Source organism: Tremella mesenterica (assembly GCF_000271645.1).
Source record: "Tremella mesenterica DSM 1558 unplaced genomic scaffold TREMEscaffold_13, whole genome shotgun sequence".
Lineage (NCBI taxonomy): Eukaryota > Fungi > Basidiomycota > Tremellomycetes > Tremellales > Tremellaceae > Tremella > Tremella mesenterica.
In genome coordinates, this window is record NW_006711237.1 from 163,311 (window position 1) to 185,371 (window position 22,061).

The following is a 22,061-nucleotide window of genomic DNA, read 5'->3' on the forward strand; positions in this document are numbered from 1 at the left end:
TTGATTGAAGTCACAAGTCGGTTTTGGCATTCGTACGGATCCATGTCTAAGGAAGATGATGCGGATCATGTGGATCTTCCCTTGGGAAAGGTGCTCAGGCAACAGAGAATTTAGTAACGTAAGATGAGATAATTAGAAGACCCCGTGTGGGGTCGAGACGATCGAGATGATAAGATAAGGGAGTAGGTACTTTTGATCACGAGGGTCGAAGTCGTCAAAGGAAGTCATGGCTTTGATGGAGATTGTGCAGTATATCAGGTAGTTATATGACAAATAGGAGGGAGGGAAGGAGATAAGCATCTATCAGTCTATGTACTGGATCTAAATTAAGGGGGGTGGATGTACTTTTGATACGGACTCAAATATCACGGTCTCATCTAGCCGAAGGAGAGTGAGTACGAATGAAAGATTGATGATGACAGTAGAGTAGTGTAGGAGTAGTGTAAAGATCGATGATTGGCGCTAGACAAAGAGTAGGTGAAGGACAAGAGGGAATGATCAGAGGAGATAGGCAAGAAAATAGCCGTAACGGATGAGGGGAATAATCAAAACAACCAAAATCTCAATTCTTCTTTCCCAAAGCGGCCAATCTCACCCTCACCGCATTCGCATGACCTTCCAATCCTTCCCTCTCTGCTAATTTCACCACCGTAGGTCCCAACTCTTCCAACCCAGCAGAGGTAAGTTCCTGAGCCGTAATATGTTTCTGGAAAGAAAGCGTGTTTACACCTGAGAATTGACGAGCGTAGCCATTAGTGGGAAGAGTGTGGTTCGTCCCGGAAGCATAATCACCACATCTGTCGTCAGTCAAATGAATCGAGGTGACCTTTGAATCATGAAGTTGACAAGTTGATGACGAAGAATCAGACATTGGAATGATGAAAAGGATGATGGAAGGATTGATCCGACTTACGATTCCGGTGACCAAGCACCCACAAAAACACTCCCAGCATTATCTACCAAATCCACCACATCCTTGGCATTATCCAAATGCAAGATTAAATGTTCTGGGGCGTATTCATTCGAGAATCTCATTCCTTCTTCCAAGTTGTCCACACGAATTATCAAACTTTTCTTGATCGCCTCCTTGGCAATGTTGACTCTTGGTAAAGCCCGAGCTTGTTCGTCCACGGCTGTTTCGATAGCAGCTAGATGATCGTCGGAGAGAGATACAGCCACGAGGACGACTTGAGAGTCTACGCCGTGTTCTGCTTGGGATAGGAGGTCAGAAGCGACGAAAGTGGGGTTAGAAGATTGGTCTGCTATTACCTGTGGGTCAGCTAGCGTCCTTCGGGAGAGATGATAGGGACGATCTTCCAGTTCTGTGCCTAGTTCGTTCACTCAGTTATGATATAATAGTCGTGAGATGATTGAGTTGAGACCGTGGAGGGCGATTCCAGTGATGAAGAACATGTCACAACAAAAATAAACCCACCAAAACCTCACTGGGCCCCGCTGGCATATCTATGCCCACCAAAGCATCCGTATCATTCTGAACCAACATTTTCGCCGCTGTGACCCATTGATTACCCGGTCCGAAGATCTTATCAACCTTCGGGACCTCCTTCGTTCCATAAGCCATAGCCGCCACAGCCTGTGCACCACCCGCTTTCAAAATACAAGTAACACCTGTCAATCTCGCCACATACAGCACCTCTGGCGAAATCGAACCATCCGGTCGGGGTGGAGTAGCAAGTACTATTTCTTTACACCCCGCTACTTGAGCTGGAACACCCAACATGATAGCTGTGGAAGGTAAAATGGCAGTACCACCCGGAACGTAAATCCCTACTCTTGCGATAGGTCGAGCGAAACGGGAACAAACGACTCCTGGCATGGTATGAACTATCAGAGGTCCTTTCTCCGCCTGAGCTTCGTGAAATTTCCGGACGTTGGAATAAGCTATATCGATGGCGGTTCGGACGTCGATGGGAAGGTCTGAGATTTGTGGGATTGGATAAGGTGGAAGGAGGACATTAGAGGTGAGTTGAGCTCGATCGAATTGATAGGTAAGGGAGAGTAATCCTGCATCACCTTCTTTACGAACTCTCTCGACGATGGGGCGAACTTTATCGATCATGGCGAGTGAGTTGAGAACAGGACGAAGGAGAAGGGAGGAGCGTTCGGATTCTGGAATGGTGGATAACGTGACAGTACGCATTTGTATTTTCTCGTCGAACTCTTCATTTGAGCCGTCCAACTTGACGGGTGTTGGGGATTTTGTCGCTGTGGAGGTGGATACAAGTGTAGGAGATTCAGAAGGAGTAGACTTGGTAACGGATAAAGCAGAAGTGATCTTTTCCACCCATTTAGGTTTGGCATCACCTTTCCTCCTCGTCACTTTCAAAGACTTCCTGTCCAGAGCCCTTTCCACGTCCTCCCATTTCACACCTTTACTGACACATCTGGTCAAAGCGAAAAAGACCAAATCCGCCATTTCGAAAGCTACCTCTTCTTTCTCCTCCGCTTCACACAATTCTTCCGCTTCTTCCATTATCTTACTCCTCAACAACTCTTCGTCGTCAAACAATCTCTTTGTATAGCTTCCTTCAGGCGCATCTCTTAATCTTCTTTCTAACGTACTTTGAAGTCGTTCCACACCGTTCAGAGATCCAAAGCAGGTCGATTGGGGTAAATGACAGAACCCTTCTCCATGCTGAACCACAGTAAACAACAAAGAGTCAGAATCGCAATCCGCTCGGATGGAAATGACATCTTGAACAGCACCCGAAGTTTCGCCTTTACGCCATAGACCATGTTTACGGGATTGATAGATTCCTTTTTGAGTAACGATGGCTTCGGTCACGCTAACGGCGGAGGAATAAACAAGACCGAGAGGTGATGAAGATGTGGTTGATACGATAGTAGGAAATAAACCATCTGGTCTGTCAGAAGTGAGAGGAGCAAGGAATGCTTCAGGAATGGAAAGATGAGTGAAGGTGGTTGGACCGGTTGTGAGTTTAGAAGTGGGGATGATGTATGTTACTTTTGTGTCTCTGAGGCGGTCCAGTAGTGTGTCGGAAGAGATAGATGCACCAGATAGGTAGACTTGTTTTCCTTTTAAGCCAGTCTCATCGGCAGAGAGAGTAGAATCCTGGTCGATATATACACCCGAGACAGAGGATAGATCGAGAGTGTCGTCGATATTTAACAGATGGAGTATCAACCTGTGACTGGGGACAGACGCTACCAGGGAAAGTTGAAACGGTGACAGTATGACTTTCTCTGCACCTTCGTTGAGAACCGATATCAAGTCCGTTTCGTCATCGGCGAGAACCCAGTATGAAGCTGTCGAAGTGAGAGAAGGGAGGACGGCTCGGAGGAGGGAGGCAGGTAAGAGCAACGGTCCGAGGAGTGCAAGCGAGGGGATGAGGGCTGCTGCTGTCGGATCTATCAGGGGTACGAAGGTAGGTCCCATACCCATGTTAAGTTGAGATATGTATAGGAAGAGTTGTAAGAAAAGGAATATAAGGGAATGTATGGGTGAGCGAGTCGGATTCAACTTTTTTTTTTAGAGTTGGATGACATGCTTACGTAATGCAATCATGAATGTGGCGGTTTGCGAGTGTGGCGAATTTAGGGGAATTCGTGTGGCGCCGCCGCACGGAACTTGCCCGTTGATGGTGAGAGTGAGATCGATAATCCGTGACAGTCGGGCATACTCCTCCAACGCCTTCTGAGTAGTACGATTGTACGAGAAGGGGGAACAGCTCGTTGTCACGCCTTCCAACTACTATATACCCCACCTTTTGCCAGTTTCCCATGATGTATCCGCCTTCCTATCCCAAATTACCACAAATGGGAAGAGGATTTCCCCCCTGAGCTGGAGGGGATAAGAATTGTGGCACTGTCCCCTTTCCTCTCCACTCTCCACACATTACTCTTCAATATCTGGCAGCTACTGATTCTGTCATCTTCCCCGATGAATCCGTCCACATCTCCTCAGGTCAACAACATGAAATATTTCAAGTATGACAACTGGTTGCTTGTGGTGGAAATACAAACAATAGCTGATGAGTCATACATTTATCCATTGAAATGTACTCAATCAGTAGAGACTTATTCAAGAAATGATCGGTGGGGAGGTGATTCACCGGTGGATGATCCGCCGGAAGCTCGTCCACTGCAAGAGAGTCTACCTGGGGCCACCAAGGACTTGGTTAGAACCATAGAAAGTCTCCCTCAACTGTTGCAACCTGATCCAGACCTTGAGACCAAGTATGAAGCAGACCGCTTACTTGATCTCTATTGCTCCATAGTGGAAATTGATTATAAGGTCCAAAGGGTGGTGCAGAACCTGCATCTGATACCAGATACCGGCGCTGTCAGTTGCCTGTCACAGCTTGTCCGAGAGAGCTCTGACTTTCCCCAAAAGATTTATGTACCTTCATGGTATAACTGTTCAATTTATCATTCACGCTTCATAGATCTGGCCAATGAGAGCTTGAAGTCCATGCGCGATGGATACAAAACCACCGCAATAGACCAGCTACAGAGTCTACGCTCAACTGGACGAAATGGACGAAACACTCCAGGGTCTGAATTATGCCGTCATGCCTTCATGGAGGGGTTATGCAACGCCTTGTTATTCACCCACATTCGAAATCAGAAATCAAATGACATGTCATTGTTGTTCACACCCTTGCCAAACAGCAGGCCGAAATATTTGCAGGACTCCCCGAGGGTGACTGGAAGTTGCGTGCGACAATCACAGAGGAATACGAAGATGACGAATATCTCTGCGGATACAGCTTTATCAACTCCGACACACTGTAAAGGTGTGCTTAAGTCACTATTGGCGTTGATCACGAAAATGCCGGACAAAAGTAGATGATTACGTACTATCAGAGATGACATGGACTTCTTCCCTGCCCTTCACATACTTTATACGGAATGTAGCTTCTGTTCGGTGTTGAACATTGATTCCTGGACAAAAGGAAATTCTAAAACAACTACAGGAAGGCTGACTTTCTGGTTTCACGTCTGCGAAATCCGTTTGAATCCCCCTGCCTGACCCCATTCTCACATTTGTTCGTTCCATCACCCACTCTCAAAGCGGTTTAGTACCTTTTCTATAACGTTACACTACACCAACCGACCCCATGGTCTAAGAGTGTTAGATCAAAGGGAAAGTTGTCCCTCACCTCTTCTTTCTGAATGAGAGTGAGAGATGGGGAAATGGGAGTGAAGTATCAACTTTGTTCTAGGCCTCGCCCGATCCGCACGGATATGATGGTCTACCACGGGCGGATCTTGTCCCCCAAGAACCATAGTCCGTGGGAAATCTGGAGTAGAATTTTGTGTTGGAGGTGAAGACCGTATCGCCGTGACCCCGCCATTCCAGGGGTAGAAGGCATGGAAGGATAGAAGTGGAACACAATGATGAGGTAGATTGTAGAGTTCATCGATCTAGATCCCCCTGACATTCCCGACGTTGACGTTGTTGATGATCGCTAGAGCGGTAGTAACTGGTAGTTCTTAGCTCTGTATAAAGCGATAAAGAACTACCAGGAGGTGAAAAACTTTGGTAGGAGATGTGGGACGTTACGTAAAACAACCACGTGTCTTTCAACAGCCTGTACTAGGTACATACCTGTGATCCTGGTGTTTGCCCCGCTGCTATAGATGTGGCGTACAAGACAATCTCAAGGCCTGGCCTGTTTGCTGATAATTAGATGATAATACAGAGGGGGAAAAGAGCATGCATCAATACTACATGTCTCCATACTTATCACATTCCACTCACACCCAGTAAACCAGAGACGATCGTATAGAGTTCAGAGGATAAGTTGAACGGAGGAGAAATATTCGACGGAAGGGGTAATCATCTAACGGGAATTCGGCCGTCCTGGGCCGATCCTATCGGCTAACATGGCCTGATTCTCACGGAGATGTTGGCGCTCCACGGACGGATCCTGTCACCCAAGAACCAACTTCTGTGGGAGATCAACGTTGGAGCGTGTTTCTATGGGGAGTGAATGACGTAATACTGTCGACCCGCTAGACCGGGCGTGAGAAAAAGAGAAGCGGGACACAAAGATGAGGTGGAGATCAGGTTGTATAATATTTGTTCTTGTCCGAGGGTGAGGATACTACCCGAAAGAGACTAGTAGTGGCAGTATGGGACCAGAACTTTTGTTCAAGAAGTACTTGATGGAAAGTGGAAACTATCGGACGAGTGAATGGCCCTGCCCCGGTGGGGTTGTAGATCGATGACCGGAGGGTTCCACGGCATCGAGGCCTGGACCGCCATTCGACGACGATTTGAGAAGACTCTTCAGCGTGAGAAGAAATGCGGAGTAAAGAGTTTGGGTCATGTGAACGCCGTAACGCCGCAGAGACATTGGTGTGGGTGGTTTGGGTGATATAAGAACGGGGGGTGGATCAGACGGGTCCCCGTATCCTCGTCTATCATTTATCCGGCAAACATACAATTTACAATAGACTACAGCTATCACCAATTAGCGGAACAATTATGACTGGCAGTCCACCAAGTCACCCGGCGGCTGTCATAGACCTTGTACCAGCAAGTTTGCCTTTGGGTGATGAATGCAGTACCTTGAAAGACGAGACCGACGATTGGGAGCAGCTCAGCGACGGGGAGCCGCTCAGCGACTGGGAGCAGCTCAGCGACTCGGAGCAGGTCAGCGACTCGGAGCAGGTCAGAGACTCGAAGCAGGTCAGAGACTCGGAGCAGGTCGAGGTCACCGAAGTCCAAACTACCAAACTGTATCCATCACACCCAACCCCAGTGGAAAGTTTGCGTTCAATCTTGTGTAAGCCCAACGACGGAGACTACTCCAGCTCTCTGGGTAAATACACTATCCAAGCTGCACAGATTTTAAGTAGTCAAATTCAAGGAGTCCTGGACACTTGGTCAACATTTGAAATGGCTCCCAACCCGGTCCTGCAGATCGAGGCCCTCCTGTCTATGTACACACTTCTGGTCAGTTTCTTTGACTGTTTTGAGTTAGTGGGTCAAGGTCTGAAGGATTCTTTGAGCATTAGCAGAGCCACTCTCCATCAGCCTTCAGAGAAGCCCGAAAACAAAGTCATGGTAGTATCCCGTCCACGTAACCGTCCCAGAGACCAGGTAGTGAGTCATTTTAGTTTCAAGACCAACATCCTGTTTGGCAAGCTCGCTGACAGTTCTCTTAAAATTCAAGACGTATCAGATGACTTGTGGGGACATGGTGAATATTCAGGAGAAAGTGTACTCAAACGGGCCTATCTCTTAGGCAAAAACCGCGAAATCTTCAAGCCTCATTTACACTCCCTGAAGAGCTCCCTGGAGACAAGCCAAAGCCTGGGGGCACACGTCCGGACTGACAAGGCAAGCAAATATATTGCAATTTTTCAGGCTCTTGGAGAGGTCAAGGACTCCATTCTTGAGGAACTGAGGTCCGCTGAACCTGCAAAACAGCAACAGTTAACCAATAATACACATGAGGCTAAGGTAGCCCAAAGAGTAGAAGCGGCAATGGGTAAGAGCATTCTCTCGTGAGTACAGGTATCGACTAATCAGACGGGGGCCATACTGTATGTAGCTGACAATGGAGTCTATACACATGTATGGACCCACATGGTAGTTGGATAGGGAACATGACCGGAAACGGGACCATCAGATTGTTTTCCTGGGGTAGCATGTCCTTCTACCTCCGTGATTTCTGTCAGAAACCCTGACTACGTGTCAATTCTCTCAAACAGGTGATTTGCCAAACAGGATCACATATCTATCCATACAATCAGTCACACTCCACTTCTGTCCCACTGTATCTACAACATGACCATCAGATGATGTGTACTGCCTCACAGGCCATGACCCATAGAAGAATTGCCCCTCACCAATAACCTCTGATTTCCACAATCACACCGTCTTGTAGAGGGATGTGCGACGGAATTCGATGAGATCAATCTGGTCTCCTTGATTTCCGTTACCTGTTACCTGCTCAGCACTTATTGAGAGTGATGCATACTAAAGAACTCACCTGTTACCTGCTCAGCACTTATTGAGAGTGATGAGCAGGAAACAGGTCACAAACTAACTATCTACTGATCATCGGAGTTACCACAAGTCTCAGATATACGAGTGTGGCTATGTGACTGTACCCTACCAATTCCGTTGCCTCCCCTCAGGAGCATAGCCTAATTTGACATGTTATTGACTTTGTACCCCAAGCGCACTTCTTAGCTGACGGGTTCGGTCTGCCGAGACTATCTTTGTTAAGATGTCCGCACGGTTTGTTTCAGTTGGGACATATTTGAGCAAAATTAGTCGAGCATCCTGTTGTTCGCGGATCCACTGGGCTCGCATATCAAAAGCTTTGTTGAGCTTGAATCCGTGTTGGTGTTTGGCAAGCTGAATAGCTCCATTGTTGTCGTTATAAATGGTGATGGGTTCTCCATCATCTGGTCCTAGCTCAAGGTCGGCAAGGAGCTGTCGCAACCAGATTGCTTCCTTGCCAGCTTCAGTAGATGCAAGAAGTTCTGCTTGTGTTGTTGAAAGTGCAACAGTGGGTTGTCGTCTACTCTTCCAGGAGACAATTCCTCCATAGGTACTGAAGACATAACCGGTTGTTGATCGTCGAGTGTCCAGACAACCTCCCCAGTCTGCGTCTGCCCAGCCCAATAAGGCCCTCTTTCCTGCTTGACCATCAAAAGTCAAACACAAATTGGATGTACCACGAAGATATCGGAGAAGGTGTTTTGCTGCTTTCCAATGAGTGAGTGACCATTTGCCAATGAACTGACAGAGGACTGAAGCTGCGTGCGCAATATCCGGTCGTGTTATGGTCGCAATGTACAGGAGGGATCCCGCCAAAGCTGGAAATGGTTTGTCTCGGGCTTCTTCAACTTCGTCTGGAGTGGCTTCAACAAGTTTTGGTTCAGCTGGAAGGACCGTCTTGCATGGCTTGCCGGTCTCACCAAACTTGTTCAGGAGAGCCTCGATGTAGTGTTCTTGTGAGAGATACATCTTCTTCCTCGCCATATCTTGGTAGATGTTGATACCAAGGAAGTAGGAGACTGGACCCTGATCCGTGCATTCAAGCTCTTCATGTATCTTTTGCTTGAGCTCCTTAAGTTTAGTTGGGTTGTTCCCAGCAACAAGCATATCATCAACATGGATAGAGATCATGAAGCGTACTTCGCCTTGATGAAATGTGTATATGCACGGATCGGCTAGACATGGCTTGAAACCTATTGTCTTGAGGAACTTGTCAATCTTCTTGTTGAAGAGGTGTGGGGACTGCTTGAGTCCATACAAGGACTTTCGGAGATAGAGCACATGGCCCGCAGGGATGTCGCTACCTTCAGGGGGAGTAATGTAGATGTCTCGATCAATGTCCCCTTTCAGAAATGCCCCAATGACATCCATCTGGTGACAATCCCAACCAAGGTAGTTGACAATTGATAAGAATACTTGGAATGAGGCTTTATGAGTGACTGAGGCAAAGAGTTCATCATAATCTCAACCGGAAACTTGTTGGAAACCTCAAACAACGAATCTTGCTTTGTATTCTTGAGCTTGCCCAGTGTCACCATTGATTTTACGGGTGTAAACCCACTTCCCTGAGAGTGTCCGGTGGTGCGCTTCCCTTGGAATTGCTTCCCAGACACCATACTTCGCCATCTTGTTCATCTCTTCATCCATCGCCTTGTTCCATTCAGACCATTCAGCAGATTGGCGTGCTTCGGAATAACTTTGGGGGTTGCTGAGGATGTGTGCTGAGAATGCATGTTCTATGGCAATTTTGCCATACTTGTTACGGGGTAACAACGAATCGAGAGAACTCCATCGAACTCGACGGATTAGGAAGGAAAACGGCGAGAGTTGGAGGCAGTGCTGCAGTAGGTAGGGACAGGTTTTCCCTTTTCGAGATTTCCCCACTGGGTTTGCTCAAAAGCGGTTTTTCACCTGTCCGAGTATGTACATAGACGCTTGCAGTAGGAACTGAGAGGAGGACACGGATACCTGTAGACAAGTATATAGTACAATCAGCAAAGTACCAACTTTGCTGATTCTTCAATATCATTCTTTGGCTACATCGATTGCAGAGGAGACACGATCCATTAGCACCAGAGACACATAGATTTCTACGAGAGTTCCATCGACTTCGACCCAACCTGCGACCTAGCCATCGTGTTTCCAGTACCGTTACAAGACTCCACCATGTCGATTGGATGTAAGGGTTTCTGGAACACTGGGTCCGATCCAGCAAGTCTGCCTGAGCGTCGAGGAACATTGGGGAGATCGACTTCATTGTCCTCTCCTTCAGCTACCGGTTCAACAGGGGTATTTATGGGGTTTGGTTCTGGACTTGGTGCACCCTCCCTGGGGATTGGTTCATACCTCCATCCTGGTCCTTCCATCGCTTGCCTCCCCTCGCGCCTTGTTGGTCTGGGTGGGGTTTCCTCCTCAATTTGAACAGACTGGTTGGTTTGAACTTGCTGTGGTTGATCTACCTCCCCTGATTCATCGCTGTCCAATGGGGACTTAAATAAGGAGAATGGGATGCTTGTCTCTTCATTTACAGGATCTTGGTTGGTATTTGTCAAACCCTCCCAATCTGTGTTGGGTGTGACCATAATCACATCTCTACTGATGATAACTCGCTTATCCTCCGTGAGCACCTTATACCCTGAAGTTCCCTGCGCATATCCAATAGCTCTGCCTGCAAGACCGCAAGGCTCGAACTTGGAAGCTGGTTTCACTACTCGATATATACAAGGACTTCCAAAACGCTGTAATTTGGTATAATCGATGATGTTTGCAGTACTATTTGGCTTGAACCTCCCTAGTGGTGTGTTTCCCTGGGAATCGGGATGCCTGTTCCGTGTGTGAACTGAGTATTCTAGGGCGTCAAACCAGGATATTTGGGGAAGGTGTGCTTCAAGCAGATTTGTCCTGACATCATTCAAAAGAGTAAGATGTGCTCTTTCAACTCTTGAATTCTGATTGTGGGCGTCGGTGGAAGTGAATACATGGTCTATCCCCTTTTCATGACACCACTGAGCTAGCTCATGACTTGAGCACTCGCCGCCTTGATTTGATCGGATTGTTTTGATTGTTCGATCCCGCTGATTTTCGACTAGATTTGAGTAAGTTTGGAGAGCTTGTGAAGCCTCAGACTTGTTGCGAAGTGGAGCAACATAGAGGTATTTCGAGTAATCATCATACACAGTCATGAAGTACTTGTAACCTAGTCTCGAGGTTGTTGCTGCTGGACCCCATAGATCAACGGAGATGTTGACAAGCGGTTTCTGAGCACGGTGAGGATGTAGCAATGATGCTGCAGGGGTTGTCTTCCCTTGTAGACACACTTTGCATTCTATCCGCCGAAAACTTCTCATCCATCTTTCCTCCTTGCCCAACTTCCCAGCCCTTCCAAGTTCCCACACTTGTTTTAGGTCTGTGTGACCAAGGCGGGAGTGCCAATTGAGGAGCTGGTGATCTTGGCTGTCAGCGTCTTCTTTTGTTTGAAGGGCATGGTGTATTGCCGAAGGGGAGATGCGTACCGGTGCCTCGGCGAGGGAGGTACCATAGACCATTCCGTTTAGCTCCCTTCAACACAACCTTTCCCTGGGGATCCACAAGTCTTGCGCCCTTGCTCTTTGAGAATCTCCATTCATAGTCAAGATTTGATGAGCCTAGTCGTTGGGTAGACAGGAGGTTGTGGGAGAGTTTGGGAACATAATAGGCATTGTTGTAATAAACATGTTGGAAGGAGAGTCGGCCAGAGTGGGTGGCAGTGATAATTTTGCCATTTCCGACTTCGATCTGAACTGGTCTGTTGAGAGGGGATAAGTTTGAGAGTAAGGTCTTATCATTGATGAAGGGGCTGGTAGCACCACTGTCAATGATGATGGTGCCGGTTGGAATAGTTGTGGAGGACATCGCCCTCTCCATTGCCCGTAGAGCGCCCTCCTTCACCCTTTCTTCCTCACTCTCATCCTCCTTTTCCAGCTGTTCTGCCTTCATTGCAGTCCTCAATTCCTGATCCTTCCTCTTCTTATACTCCGCCTCTGGCACCCAATCCTTAGGCTTGCTTCTACATTCCTCGGTAGTATGGGAGGAGGCTCCAGTGTGGTATTTGCACCGTTTGAGGGATGCCTTCGAGTGGTGAGCCCGGTTGGTTGAGGATTTGGTCTTTGAAACCATGAGACCATGTTCATTGACAGTCTCACCCTGTGTCTCTCTTCGTCGATACTCTTCAGCAACTCGGTCAATGACTTCATCAAGTGTGATCTTGTTTGAGCCGCCAGAGTGGAATGTGGAAGCGAGGAGGCCGTATGATGATGGGAGTCGACAAATGGCAGCATGAGCACCAATTTGATCGGCAAATTGGGAGACAGTGAGAGCGGAAGTGAGGGCCGAAGCTGTAATCTCAGCAAGTTGAGATCGGAGGGTGGTGAGGTGAGGCTCAGGATCCTCATTTTCCGGCAGACTATCCCCAAACACTGCGCTCCACAGCTCTGCTTGACGGGCGCCTGTGTTGGCGCCATATTTGTCCTTGAGATATTGATATAGTCGCTGAGGATCAGGGTTGTCAAACAAAAATTCGGCTTCAGATAGTTTGTTTTGTACTGTTTCGGTGAGACTCCCGTAGAGTGTCGCAAGAGCTGTTGCTTGTTCCCTTTCGTGGTCATATAGGGCAACCGCTCGCTTTGACTGTTCGGTGGCTGTGGGAGAAGATGACATGGGATATCGAGATTCAACAAGTTTAATGAGAGTTTTCTCATCCTTCAATACATGTTGAAGAAGACCGTTTGCACCAAGGACAACTTGTACTTCTCTGTCCCACAGGGCAAAGTTGTCGCGCCCATTGAGCTTGCGCTCTTCTTTCACTGAGAGTTGTGTAGACATGGTTTGGAATCACTCTGTGCTAGCGGTGTATAGGAAAGGTCGCTGGTATTGTTCAAGAGGTGACAAGTTCAAGCGAGGGAGACGTTACCACGACGGAATTCGATGAGATCAATCTGGTCTCCTTGATTTCCGTTACCTGTTACCTGCTCAGGACTTATTGAGAGTGATGCATACTAAAGAACTCACCTGTTACCTGCTCAGCACTTATTGAGAGTGATGAGCAGGAAACAGGTCACAAACTAACTATCTACTGATCATCGGAGTTACCACAAGTCTCGGATATACGAGTGTGGCTATGTGACTGTACCCTACCAATTCCGTCGATGTGTAGAGGGATGTTGCAGGCTGTGAGAAGGTCATAGAGCAATCCTCCACTCAGATGTCTCTAGCCTGTCTGGAGCTCTGTTCAAGCCTCACGTTCGTAGCTAGCAATATTCACCGAGTGGTTCTTGGACTTTTGAAGATGCAGTCCGAAGCTCACAAACTCTCCGTGACCTGAGACTTCGCAGAATCTAGGCCTCCCATTGGAGAGGGAACTTTACGAATGGTGCATCCGAGGACAATCGGGTCTTTCCCTTCCTGATCCTGGCAAACATTTTCTTCTCAGTGGTGTAGGATCCACTTTCTCAGAGCTTGCATCGGGATGATTTTGCACTTAACTGACCTACCGAGATTTTGTGCAAACGTGGCATCACGATTGCAATGAGCTTTGTACCTCTAGCCAAACGACTTGAGGAACTAGAACATCCTTGGAAATTGACAGCTCGCGAAGCGCCAGACCGCTTTCTATCACAGCTTGTCCTGGAACGATGTAATATTCTTGCACAGCACTCAAGAGAGCAGGAGGGCATGTGTCTTACGCATCAATCCAGCGGTCAACCGGTGGCTGGACCATCCCTGACTCTACCATACAGCACACAACAAGGGCCAGCCATCAGCCGGACATCCTCGCCAACGGAATCGATCAGCACGTATACAGAGTCTGATTTTGATATGGTTGACCAATCGCTGATTGATACAGACATGACGCCTCTACCATTGGCATCGCCGATGCCTGGCCGTAGCGGTGGCATCAGGTTGAGATTCCCGCTACTTGACTTTCATGATGGAATGCAGAATGTATCTGGTCAAGAGTGTACACCATTTACCTGGTTCGTGTTGGCATCGCAAAGCCATTTTCCAACTTCTCAGAAATCAATACATGGATGCCGTGTTCGAGAGTACCATTGCATGTACAAGCATGGGTGAAATATGTACAGGACATGATACTGGAAGAAATGGTCATTGGAATACCTTGAGGGGAAATGTGATGGGAAGTTCAGTAGGCGTGTAGCTGTTCGTGTACCCAGTTTGGTGCAATCCGTAGGTTCGGATGACAGCATTGATACTATGCATATCTGAGACCTGTAATCATTGATGTGCTCCCTGAGAACTACAGTCACAAACATATGTTGCTCAGGACCAGGATGAACGCCACATTGGTATTCAGAGATTCATCAAGTCCGTAAGAGGACTGCGTCGTAGTCGGATTGACACGAAGTGCTGACCAGGAGGAGCTTGCGTGGGTGGGCCCTTGATCAGAGTGCGACGCTTACAAGTTCCAGTGGATCATCCGAGACAGGTCTGGAGCGGTCTGGATCTTGCGCACGTAGCCACATAAACCTGTGAAAGCGTCTCACACTCCGTCAAATTTTGATCCGTCCCGCCAAGCAGCATGGCTTGCGTATGTTATAGCCCTCATAAATGGGGAAGCTTGTGTGGTGTCTTCCTCTGATAGGTGAGTGGATAAACCAGGACCCCAGTGTAATATAAAGTTCATTCTGTCCCCATGCTCCCAATACGTGCCCAAGTCATCACATCTGTCAAGATGCCCACACCAAGATCCATAGAGGAGACCATAGAACTGTTCCTCCTCGTTCCTGACGCTACAGAGGCTACACTTCGACTCCGTACACTACACGACACAACCGCAATAATGATACCCCCTTGGAATTCCCTTTGCCGGAAGGATCCACCTGTCACCAGGACTACAACTGCTGCATGGCTCATGTTATGTGGTCTTCTGGCTGAGAAACATGTGCAGCACAAGAGGCTGTCTGGTATTTTAGTCAGTGGCATCTCAGATGATCACTTGGCACAGGTTATAAAGTACAATTCCTCACTCTCCAAGCTGAGCCTGCATGGTGATCCCCAACGGAATGGTCCACTTTCCATCTGGACTAAATGGCTCAATACTATATTCTCAAAGGTAGGTGAAGGTAAAACCCTACCAACTGAGATGCTCAAACAGCTCTGGACTCCACTACAAGCTTTGTGTGATACCGGGTTGGAGCGAATAAGGCAGCATCCAATTCTGAGCAGTCACTTTGAGAATGCCTTTATGCTAATGGGAACAAGCAGCAGGCATTCTGGAGTCTACCTTGAGATCTTGTATAACCAGAGAGAAGGAATCTTGCAAACAGAATTTCCGGTAGAGACAGAGACAGTCAGTGACTGAGAAAGAGCATGGATTCTAACATGTAATCTTCTTAGTCTATCTAAGTATTCATTAGACAAGAATCTGTCCTACTGAGTCATCTGCTCAAATTTATCAAGAGCACCAAAGGAGCTCCTATCTGCAGAAACTTACGTGACAACACCATCTCCACAGATAGAGTCACCGAGTGCAGGAGGTGCCGCAGGTGACTAGTCAACCCCCTCAGAATCTGTCCCGGCTTCAGAGGAGACACTGGAGTGCATGGTATGTGTATTAAAGCGCTCCACTAGTTTCTCAAAACCCTGCTGTCAGCTTATATGTACGTAGGGGGAGTATATATGAACGTCAGGGTGGACAATGCTCGACACAATGTTCCGCGGGCTGACCCCCAACGATTTTCGCCCCTCCAGTCTATCGACCATATTTGGGAATCTTCGTTCCCCAATGACAAGGAAGTATGACAATCAGAGTTACATGGATTGACGGTGCAACGGACTAAGTGAAGGTCAAGTGGAGCTTGCACTGCAGTCTATTGATTGTTCCAATGGGCAGGAGTAATCCTTGTCACAAGACTTTCCAGAGCACAGTAGTAGTCTGTAGACTCAATGAAGGTGACCTCCTCAGGATACCAATATTGTACACTTTTATTTATACTATCAAGCTATACATACACTGCTGTACCGTGACTGTTGGATACTTGAGGAACTTGCAGGATGATCTTTCTTCATACCCAGTCTCAGGAACCCGTGTATAGTCAATCCTCTATGAGAAAATCACAGCCTGTGCCATAGTTGAATGTCATCGTGAACTCGCATACAGTAGTAACATTGGAGTCCCCAAGCTCGTTGTGTCTCGCCGTAGAGAATCGACCAAGAATTTAGATCCGGCCGACTCATGTTCGGTGGTTCAACTTTCGAGCGGGGTTCACCACCGATTCATCTCCGACTGTCAAGTAACAGAGGGAGAACTGAGTACTTATGCTCACCCTTCTTCTTCTTCCTCTGATCCAAATAACCAGTGGCAAATCTTGCACTTCCACCCCTGATTATTTAACGCTGTACTAAAGCTAATGGCACACAAACCATCAACAACCCTGAGCAATATGTCAAATGTGAATAACCAGCAAGTTGACCTTACCACACCCCTTGAGACCGGACGAACTACAGCGGTGTATCTCTCAGAGTTGTACTGTACTTCTCGCTACATGATAGACATCTGGGCTAATGTGAAGAACGCTTTAACCGAGGATCCCAACAGTATATCATCAGAAGCTCTTACAAATGCATTGGAGCTGTGTGGTTGTTTAGCAAGGATCCATGGAGCCCTCGACTTTGCCTGTGGTAGCATACGGGGCTCACAGGAGGGAACAACCTTTGCTCCGTCCGTAGCAATCACCTCACTGCCTTCCTGTAAGACCGTGTCAGTTGGAGAAGACATCTCCGAATATATTACAAGTGCCAACAAACTCTTCTCAGCCTTGAAGAGACTTCAAGCGTCAGGCCAGTGCTCAGATGTTCATAAAATCCAGACGCTCATGTTTCGTTTGCGTCCACCCATGACACGTATGTGCAAGGGAACCTTCAGTGTCATCACGCAGGTCCCAGTTGTCCAAAGACACAAAGAGCAGTATGAGGGACACGTGAGGGAGGATCTGGAATCACACACGTCGCCTGGCTCATTTGTGACGCCGGGTTTAAAGTGGCTGTTCAACAACAGGACGAGGATTTTGGAAGGTCGTCAACTCCTGATTGCACCCAAGACATTACCAACTGATTGCCCTACCTGTAACGACCTTTGTTCATTGGAGAGAATCAAGAGAACAACAGACATGTGGTGCTAAGTTAGAGGTAAAAAGCTCATTAGAGGGTTTTTCCAATTCTGATAGGGTGGAGGAGAAAGGTTGCAGAGAGAAGGAAGGTGAATATGGTAAGGATGGGTACACCTCATTTGAGATTTCTCCCTCTGTATTTGCTCAAAAAGGTTTTCTGTACATCCAAATAGGTAGGCAGCCGCTACAAGGCAGAGTAAGAGAGTAATTTGTATTTGAATATAGGGATGTACTGTATAAAGCACTTAACATTGATTCAAAAAAATTGTGAACTTTGCTAGTTATTTGCTCTCATTGATGCTTTATTTTCTTGCAAAGAGGGTATGTTAGGTGCCGTACGGAAGACGTGTCACTTCAAAGCTGCAGGGGTCCTGAGACCCCATTACATGCGAGACTGAAGATACATCCCACTTCAAAGCTGCACAGGTTGAAGTCATGACACTTCAAAGAGTCACATCTTCTGGGTCATGCAGCTCAGAAGATTTGAAGTTTCTCAATCACCACAGGCTGAGACTGACTGTAGATCAAGCATATGATACTTGAAAGTGAGTATAAGGAGACTACCACAAGAGATCTGGCAAATACATGCATGGGAGGAAGAAAATTGATGCAGGAACCTTCATCTTGTGCATTGAAAAGAGCAAGCATCTGATAAGCTACTCCCTCCTTTTTTTGACAGAGAACAGATGAGGCCCATCTGATTACAGCTGTAAAGGTCTTTTGGACCTGGAAGTGTTTCCCATGAAATGTTGATCCTTCTTCTGTGGGTCACATCTTCAGTCTGGCACACTCAGACCCATGACACTTCAAAGTGGCACATCTTCTGTGCGGCACCTAACAGGTATAATCCCGGGCGTAGCACGGTATATAACGGGCTCTTTCCCAGACGTTCCTGGAAAAAAAGGAGCAAACTCCGCGGTATTATGCTTGGTGGCGATGGGAGATACTATGCAACAGTCTAGGTTTTCCCGGGCGTAGCTCGGTATATAACGGGCTCTTTCCCAGACGTTCCTGGAAAAAAAGGAGCAAACTCCGAGGGATTTTCTAGTGTGGCACTTCCTTCAAACTCATAGTCCTACCTGTTTGCATGCTTGCCTCACAATCACCAGGTCAGTGGTTCGACTCCCACACCTCGCAGAAGGGACAGACAGGTGGTGAGGATGTTGTAATGGTACTGGAAACACAACAACTCTCTCGCAGGTTGGGTTGAACTCAATAGATCTCATTAGACATGGCAAGATGTGGATGTATGTGGTGTGATGTCCTCCTCTATGAAGATGGCCAAATAGATGTATCAAAAAGTCAGCAAAGTGGATAAAGTACAAGATCCTCAATGACAATTGTTGACGCCCTACTACATAGTAGGTAGTTTCACCTTGAGAATCACACATACAAGCTCTGTTACGGATCAGTTTGCTATCTCACTGTCACGAGACCCACTAACCAGCATTGGCACAATATAACAGTGCCCAGCGGAACAGTGCTCTAAACCACTGTGATGAAAAAGCTTATTGATCGGCGGTTAACTCTACCGCTGATTGCTGCTTAAATACCCTTTCCCGACTTTTGCTCGACTTGTCACATCCTTTGTGACACTCACTGTCACCACTCTGCTGTCACGACTCAGTTGACAGACCTTTGGCTAACTTTGTGCTTCCAGGGTGTCACGACTGTTGTACAACTTCTTTCTATCAGACCAATGGTCGACAACCTGAGCTAACATTGTACTTTCAGGAATCATTGTTTCAACCAACAATACAGTGGCACCATCAAAAAGGGTGCTACTACAACATACTTTGGCAACATTGCTCTGTCTGTGGGTTTTACTGCTGCGGATGTTTTTCAATGTAGGTGTAGCTGTCTCTATCTTTCTTCTACTACTGACAACTATCAAGGATGGCTCAAATTTGTCAGCAATCTTCTCAGCTACTAATATGTACTTCTCCTGGATAATTGTTCTACCCTCTTACGCTCAGGCCTACTTTGACGCATTTTGGCCTACATCCCCAAATGCCCGTCCGTTGTTTGCTTCCTCAAGAACCTAGGGAGTATTAGTAACAACAACCCTGCCTAGCGGAGAAGTGCGGCAAAGTTTGGAGAAGGAGATCAAGCAATGCAGGGTGGAGAGTGGAAGTAAGTGGAAGCAAGGCGAACTGCAGCGAAGTGAGCAGCGGATGCGAGGTATGGCAAAGTTGGATGAAGGAGGACTGTGTCACAGGGTTGATTTGGTTTACTTCTCAAGACCAACGGCCAATAGCTTTGTGGGCTGTGACCTTCAATGGTTTTGCTCTTTGAGATATGAATTAGGTGACAATAACTTCCGGGGTGTAATAACTTCGTGCTTCACCAACTTCTATCACTAAGACAACAACCAGAGATCGTCAAAGATCTCTGGGAACTTTGGCCCTTAAGTACTTTGTTCCTCCCTAACTTTGCCAACGCAGAACTTCGTTCAACCCAAAGCCCCGAGCTTCGTACCTCGCAAACTTTGCCCCTAACAAAGTTTATGCCTCCCTAACTTTGTATCTCCTTAACCTTGCATCTCCCCAACCTTGCATCCTCCTAACTTCCTACATGACTAACTTTGTCAGGCCTCCTAATACCCTCATGGGTGGTGAAGTTCATGAGAACAGGATCGTTGACAGCAAACTGATGTCCAAAGGAACTTTGTTTGATGGGAAAGGAGGAGGTGACACAGCGCTGCGTGACAGACTAAATGCGGGGCAGTGCAGGAGTTGAGAGACATTCTATGAGAGGAGCAGAGAGGTATAGATAGTTCACAAGATTGCTGAACTTCTTTACCAATCCTTGATTGTTGTGAGCAAGAGATATATCCAACAGGTACAACCAACGAGTTAGGGAGAGCTACCACCAAGCAGTTCGACGTACCACGGGGAAGATCATCTTATTGTTAACCACTTGGCACATTACTACGGCGTAGTTAGCCGTGGTTCCCCAACAACTATCCTGTCTCTGTGAGACATTGACACCCCAGTACAACTTAGTTCGCCAAGGTTTGTCGACCATGGGTCAGTAGAGGAGAAGAAACAATGACTGTGACAAACATGTTCTGGTTGATAGGTCTTACAGGGAAACAATGAATCGAGAGAACCCCATCGAGTTTGACGGATTAGGATGGAGGAAAGCGGGAGTTGGAGGCAGGCTGCATTAGGTAGGGACGGGTTTTCCCCTTTTTGAGATTTCCCCACTGGGTTTGCTCAAAGCGGTTTTTCACCTGTCTGAGTATGTACGTAGACGCTTGCAGCAGGGAGAGGACAAGGACAAGGATACCATAGACAGTATATAGTACAATCAGCAAAGTACCAACTTTGCTGATTCTTCAATATCATTCTTTGGCTACATCGATTGCAGAGGAGACACGATCCATTAGCACCAGAGACCCCTAGACTTCTACGAGACTTCCATCAAGTTCTACCAAACCTGCGACTTAGTCATCGTGTTTCCAGTACCGTTACAATAGGCGCGCGACCGGTCACATCGACATCTCTTCTGTCGATCTACCTAGTCTATCTATGATAGTTCTTGTACGGTTTTACCATTGTTGTAAACTCATCTCTCCTTTACCATGCACTGCTCCAATGCTGCACGCCGAAAGTGTAAAGCACCATCACCTGACGACCTGTCCATCCAACACTTTCTCAAGAGTACCACAGGCCCAACCGCTGGTCAAGTCCTGAAGACATGCTGTTTCTGCCGCAACAAACCCCCTGTACCTCCAGCCACACCTCAACACTGTACACCTCCCCAGCTATGTCCGCTTTGCGGCTCGACCCTTGATACTCCTGCCTTCCGTGACAATCGTGGGCGGCTCAGACATACCTGCTTGTCTTGCCAAGATGATAATGCTCCAACCAACAATCAGTCCAAAAAAAGGCATCCTCCACCACATGGTACTCCCTCTGATACATCCGGCCTCACCCCTCAATCTTCCCGAGCTGCTGCTCGTCCGCGGACTCGCCCACCCACACCCCCTTCACCCACACCTCTGCGTCCCAGTTCACTACCTCCACAACGACCACCACGTTCCCGCAGACCTCCCCAACGCTTTGTGACCCCTCCTCCAGCACCTCCCCAGCCTGTCCCTCCTCCCCAAGTGCGTGTGAGACCCAATGCCAACCGTTCAAAATGCACCCATTGTCGTCACTGGCAGGACAACAGCTGTTATGATATGGACCCGAATGGACATAGACACCGGACGTGCCGTACATGTTTACAGCGTAATCGAGAACGATATCAAGCAAGGCAGCAGATCTATTCACCCGAGCCATCCTACGCAACAGACCCCTCCCCCTTCCTTCCCATCAGTGCCTCCTTAGACGACAATCACCTACATAATACATGTTTATCAGATACGGCAATTTCTCAGAAGTATAGGTTGAGAGGGGTGTTAGGCAGTGTCAACTCCACTTGCCTTCATCACTCTCAAAAGAAGCTTACCTTCGGATCATGGATTTCCCCCATCTGAAAACATATTACTCAGCCTTCCCTCTCACTTACAACACTGCATGGGGTTAAAAGGGGGAATAGTATCTTCATTTTTTCCCAACTGCTACCTACAACAACCTCTTCAAACAAGCATCATAGCATGAACCGTTGGAACCCTCTCAGGCTTATTTCCACTTCCGGAACACCCCAGACTATTACTGATGATGGCTCCTCCCAAATAGTGATAAATGGACAGTTGCAAGCACCTTCAACACAGACCGCGGACAATGAGGACTGGACATGGCTTGAAACATTGTCCCCAGTAGGGTCCGCCAAGCCGCTACACTCATTGGGAGTGACCAATGTGAAACCCACTGTGGTTGTGCACAATGGTGGTGGAGAAAGAAACCCTGACTCTACTGAAGATGGACGGGTTATGGCTTCTA

At 47.5% G+C, this 22,061-nt stretch overlaps 5 protein-coding genes across 5 annotated transcripts; 3 read left to right on the forward strand and 2 right to left on the reverse strand.

Annotated features, from left to right (window-relative positions):
• Positions 1-275: 275 nt before the first annotated feature.
• TREMEDRAFT_40724 (uncharacterized protein) lies at positions 276-3,440 on the reverse strand. Its single transcript, XM_007007219.1, has 3 exons — positions 1,436-3,440; positions 914-1,269; positions 276-797 (listed from the first exon to the last, which is right to left on the reverse strand). Exons 1-3 carry the CDS (start codon positions 3,422-3,424, stop codon positions 563-565), a joined length of 2,580 nt encoding a protein of 859 aa, XP_007007281.1. The 5' UTR covers positions 3,425-3,440; the 3' UTR covers positions 276-562.
• Positions 3,441-3,955: 515 nt separating this feature from the next.
• Positions 3,956-4,834, forward strand: TREMEDRAFT_65084 (uncharacterized protein; the record flags this gene model as incomplete). Its single annotated transcript, XM_007007285.1, has 1 exon — positions 3,956-4,834. One exon carries the CDS (start codon positions 3,956-3,958, stop codon positions 4,832-4,834), a length of 879 nt encoding a protein of 292 aa, XP_007007347.1.
• Positions 4,835-6,475: 1,641 nt separating this feature from the next.
• TREMEDRAFT_65085 (uncharacterized protein) lies at positions 6,476-7,683 on the forward strand (the record flags this gene model as incomplete). Its single annotated transcript, XM_007007286.1, has 5 exons — positions 6,476-6,643; positions 6,680-6,946; positions 7,028-7,096; positions 7,361-7,500; positions 7,560-7,683. 5 exons carry the CDS (start codon positions 6,476-6,478, stop codon positions 7,681-7,683), a joined length of 768 nt encoding a protein of 255 aa, XP_007007348.1.
• A 7,049-nt stretch (positions 7,684-14,732) lies between these two features.
• On the forward strand, positions 14,733-15,362 carry TREMEDRAFT_65087 (uncharacterized protein; the record flags this gene model as incomplete). The annotated part of the gene is made up of 1 exon (XM_007007287.1): positions 14,733-15,362. The coding sequence occupies one exon, from the start codon at positions 14,733-14,735 to the stop codon at positions 15,360-15,362; it is 630 nt and encodes a 209-aa protein (XP_007007349.1).
• A 5,435-nt stretch (positions 15,363-20,797) lies between these two features.
• Positions 20,798-21,530, reverse strand: TREMEDRAFT_65088 (uncharacterized protein; the record flags this gene model as incomplete). Its single annotated transcript, XM_007007288.1, has 3 exons — positions 20,798-20,897; positions 21,109-21,484; positions 21,518-21,530. The coding sequence occupies 3 exons, from the start codon at positions 21,528-21,530 to the stop codon at positions 20,798-20,800; spliced, it is 489 nt and encodes a 162-aa protein (XP_007007350.1).
• Positions 21,531-22,061: the final 531 nt, after the last annotated feature.

What these genes read in the sequence shown, in the direction of transcription:
- TREMEDRAFT_40724 (XM_007007219.1), bottom strand. Translation starts at nt 3,424, where the DNA reads ATGGGTATGGGACCTACCTTCGTACCCCTGATAGATCCGACAGCAGCA. An exon ending in CGGGGCCCAGTGAGGTTTTG is followed by an intron (nt 1,270 to 1,435) that starts GTGGGTTTATTT and finishes GCTGACCCACAG; the next exon opens with GTAATAGCAGACCAATCTTC. An exon ending in GGTGCTTGGTCACCGGAATC is followed by an intron (nt 798 to 913) that starts GTAAGTCGGATC and finishes GACTGACGACAG; the next exon opens with ATGTGGTGATTATGCTTCCG.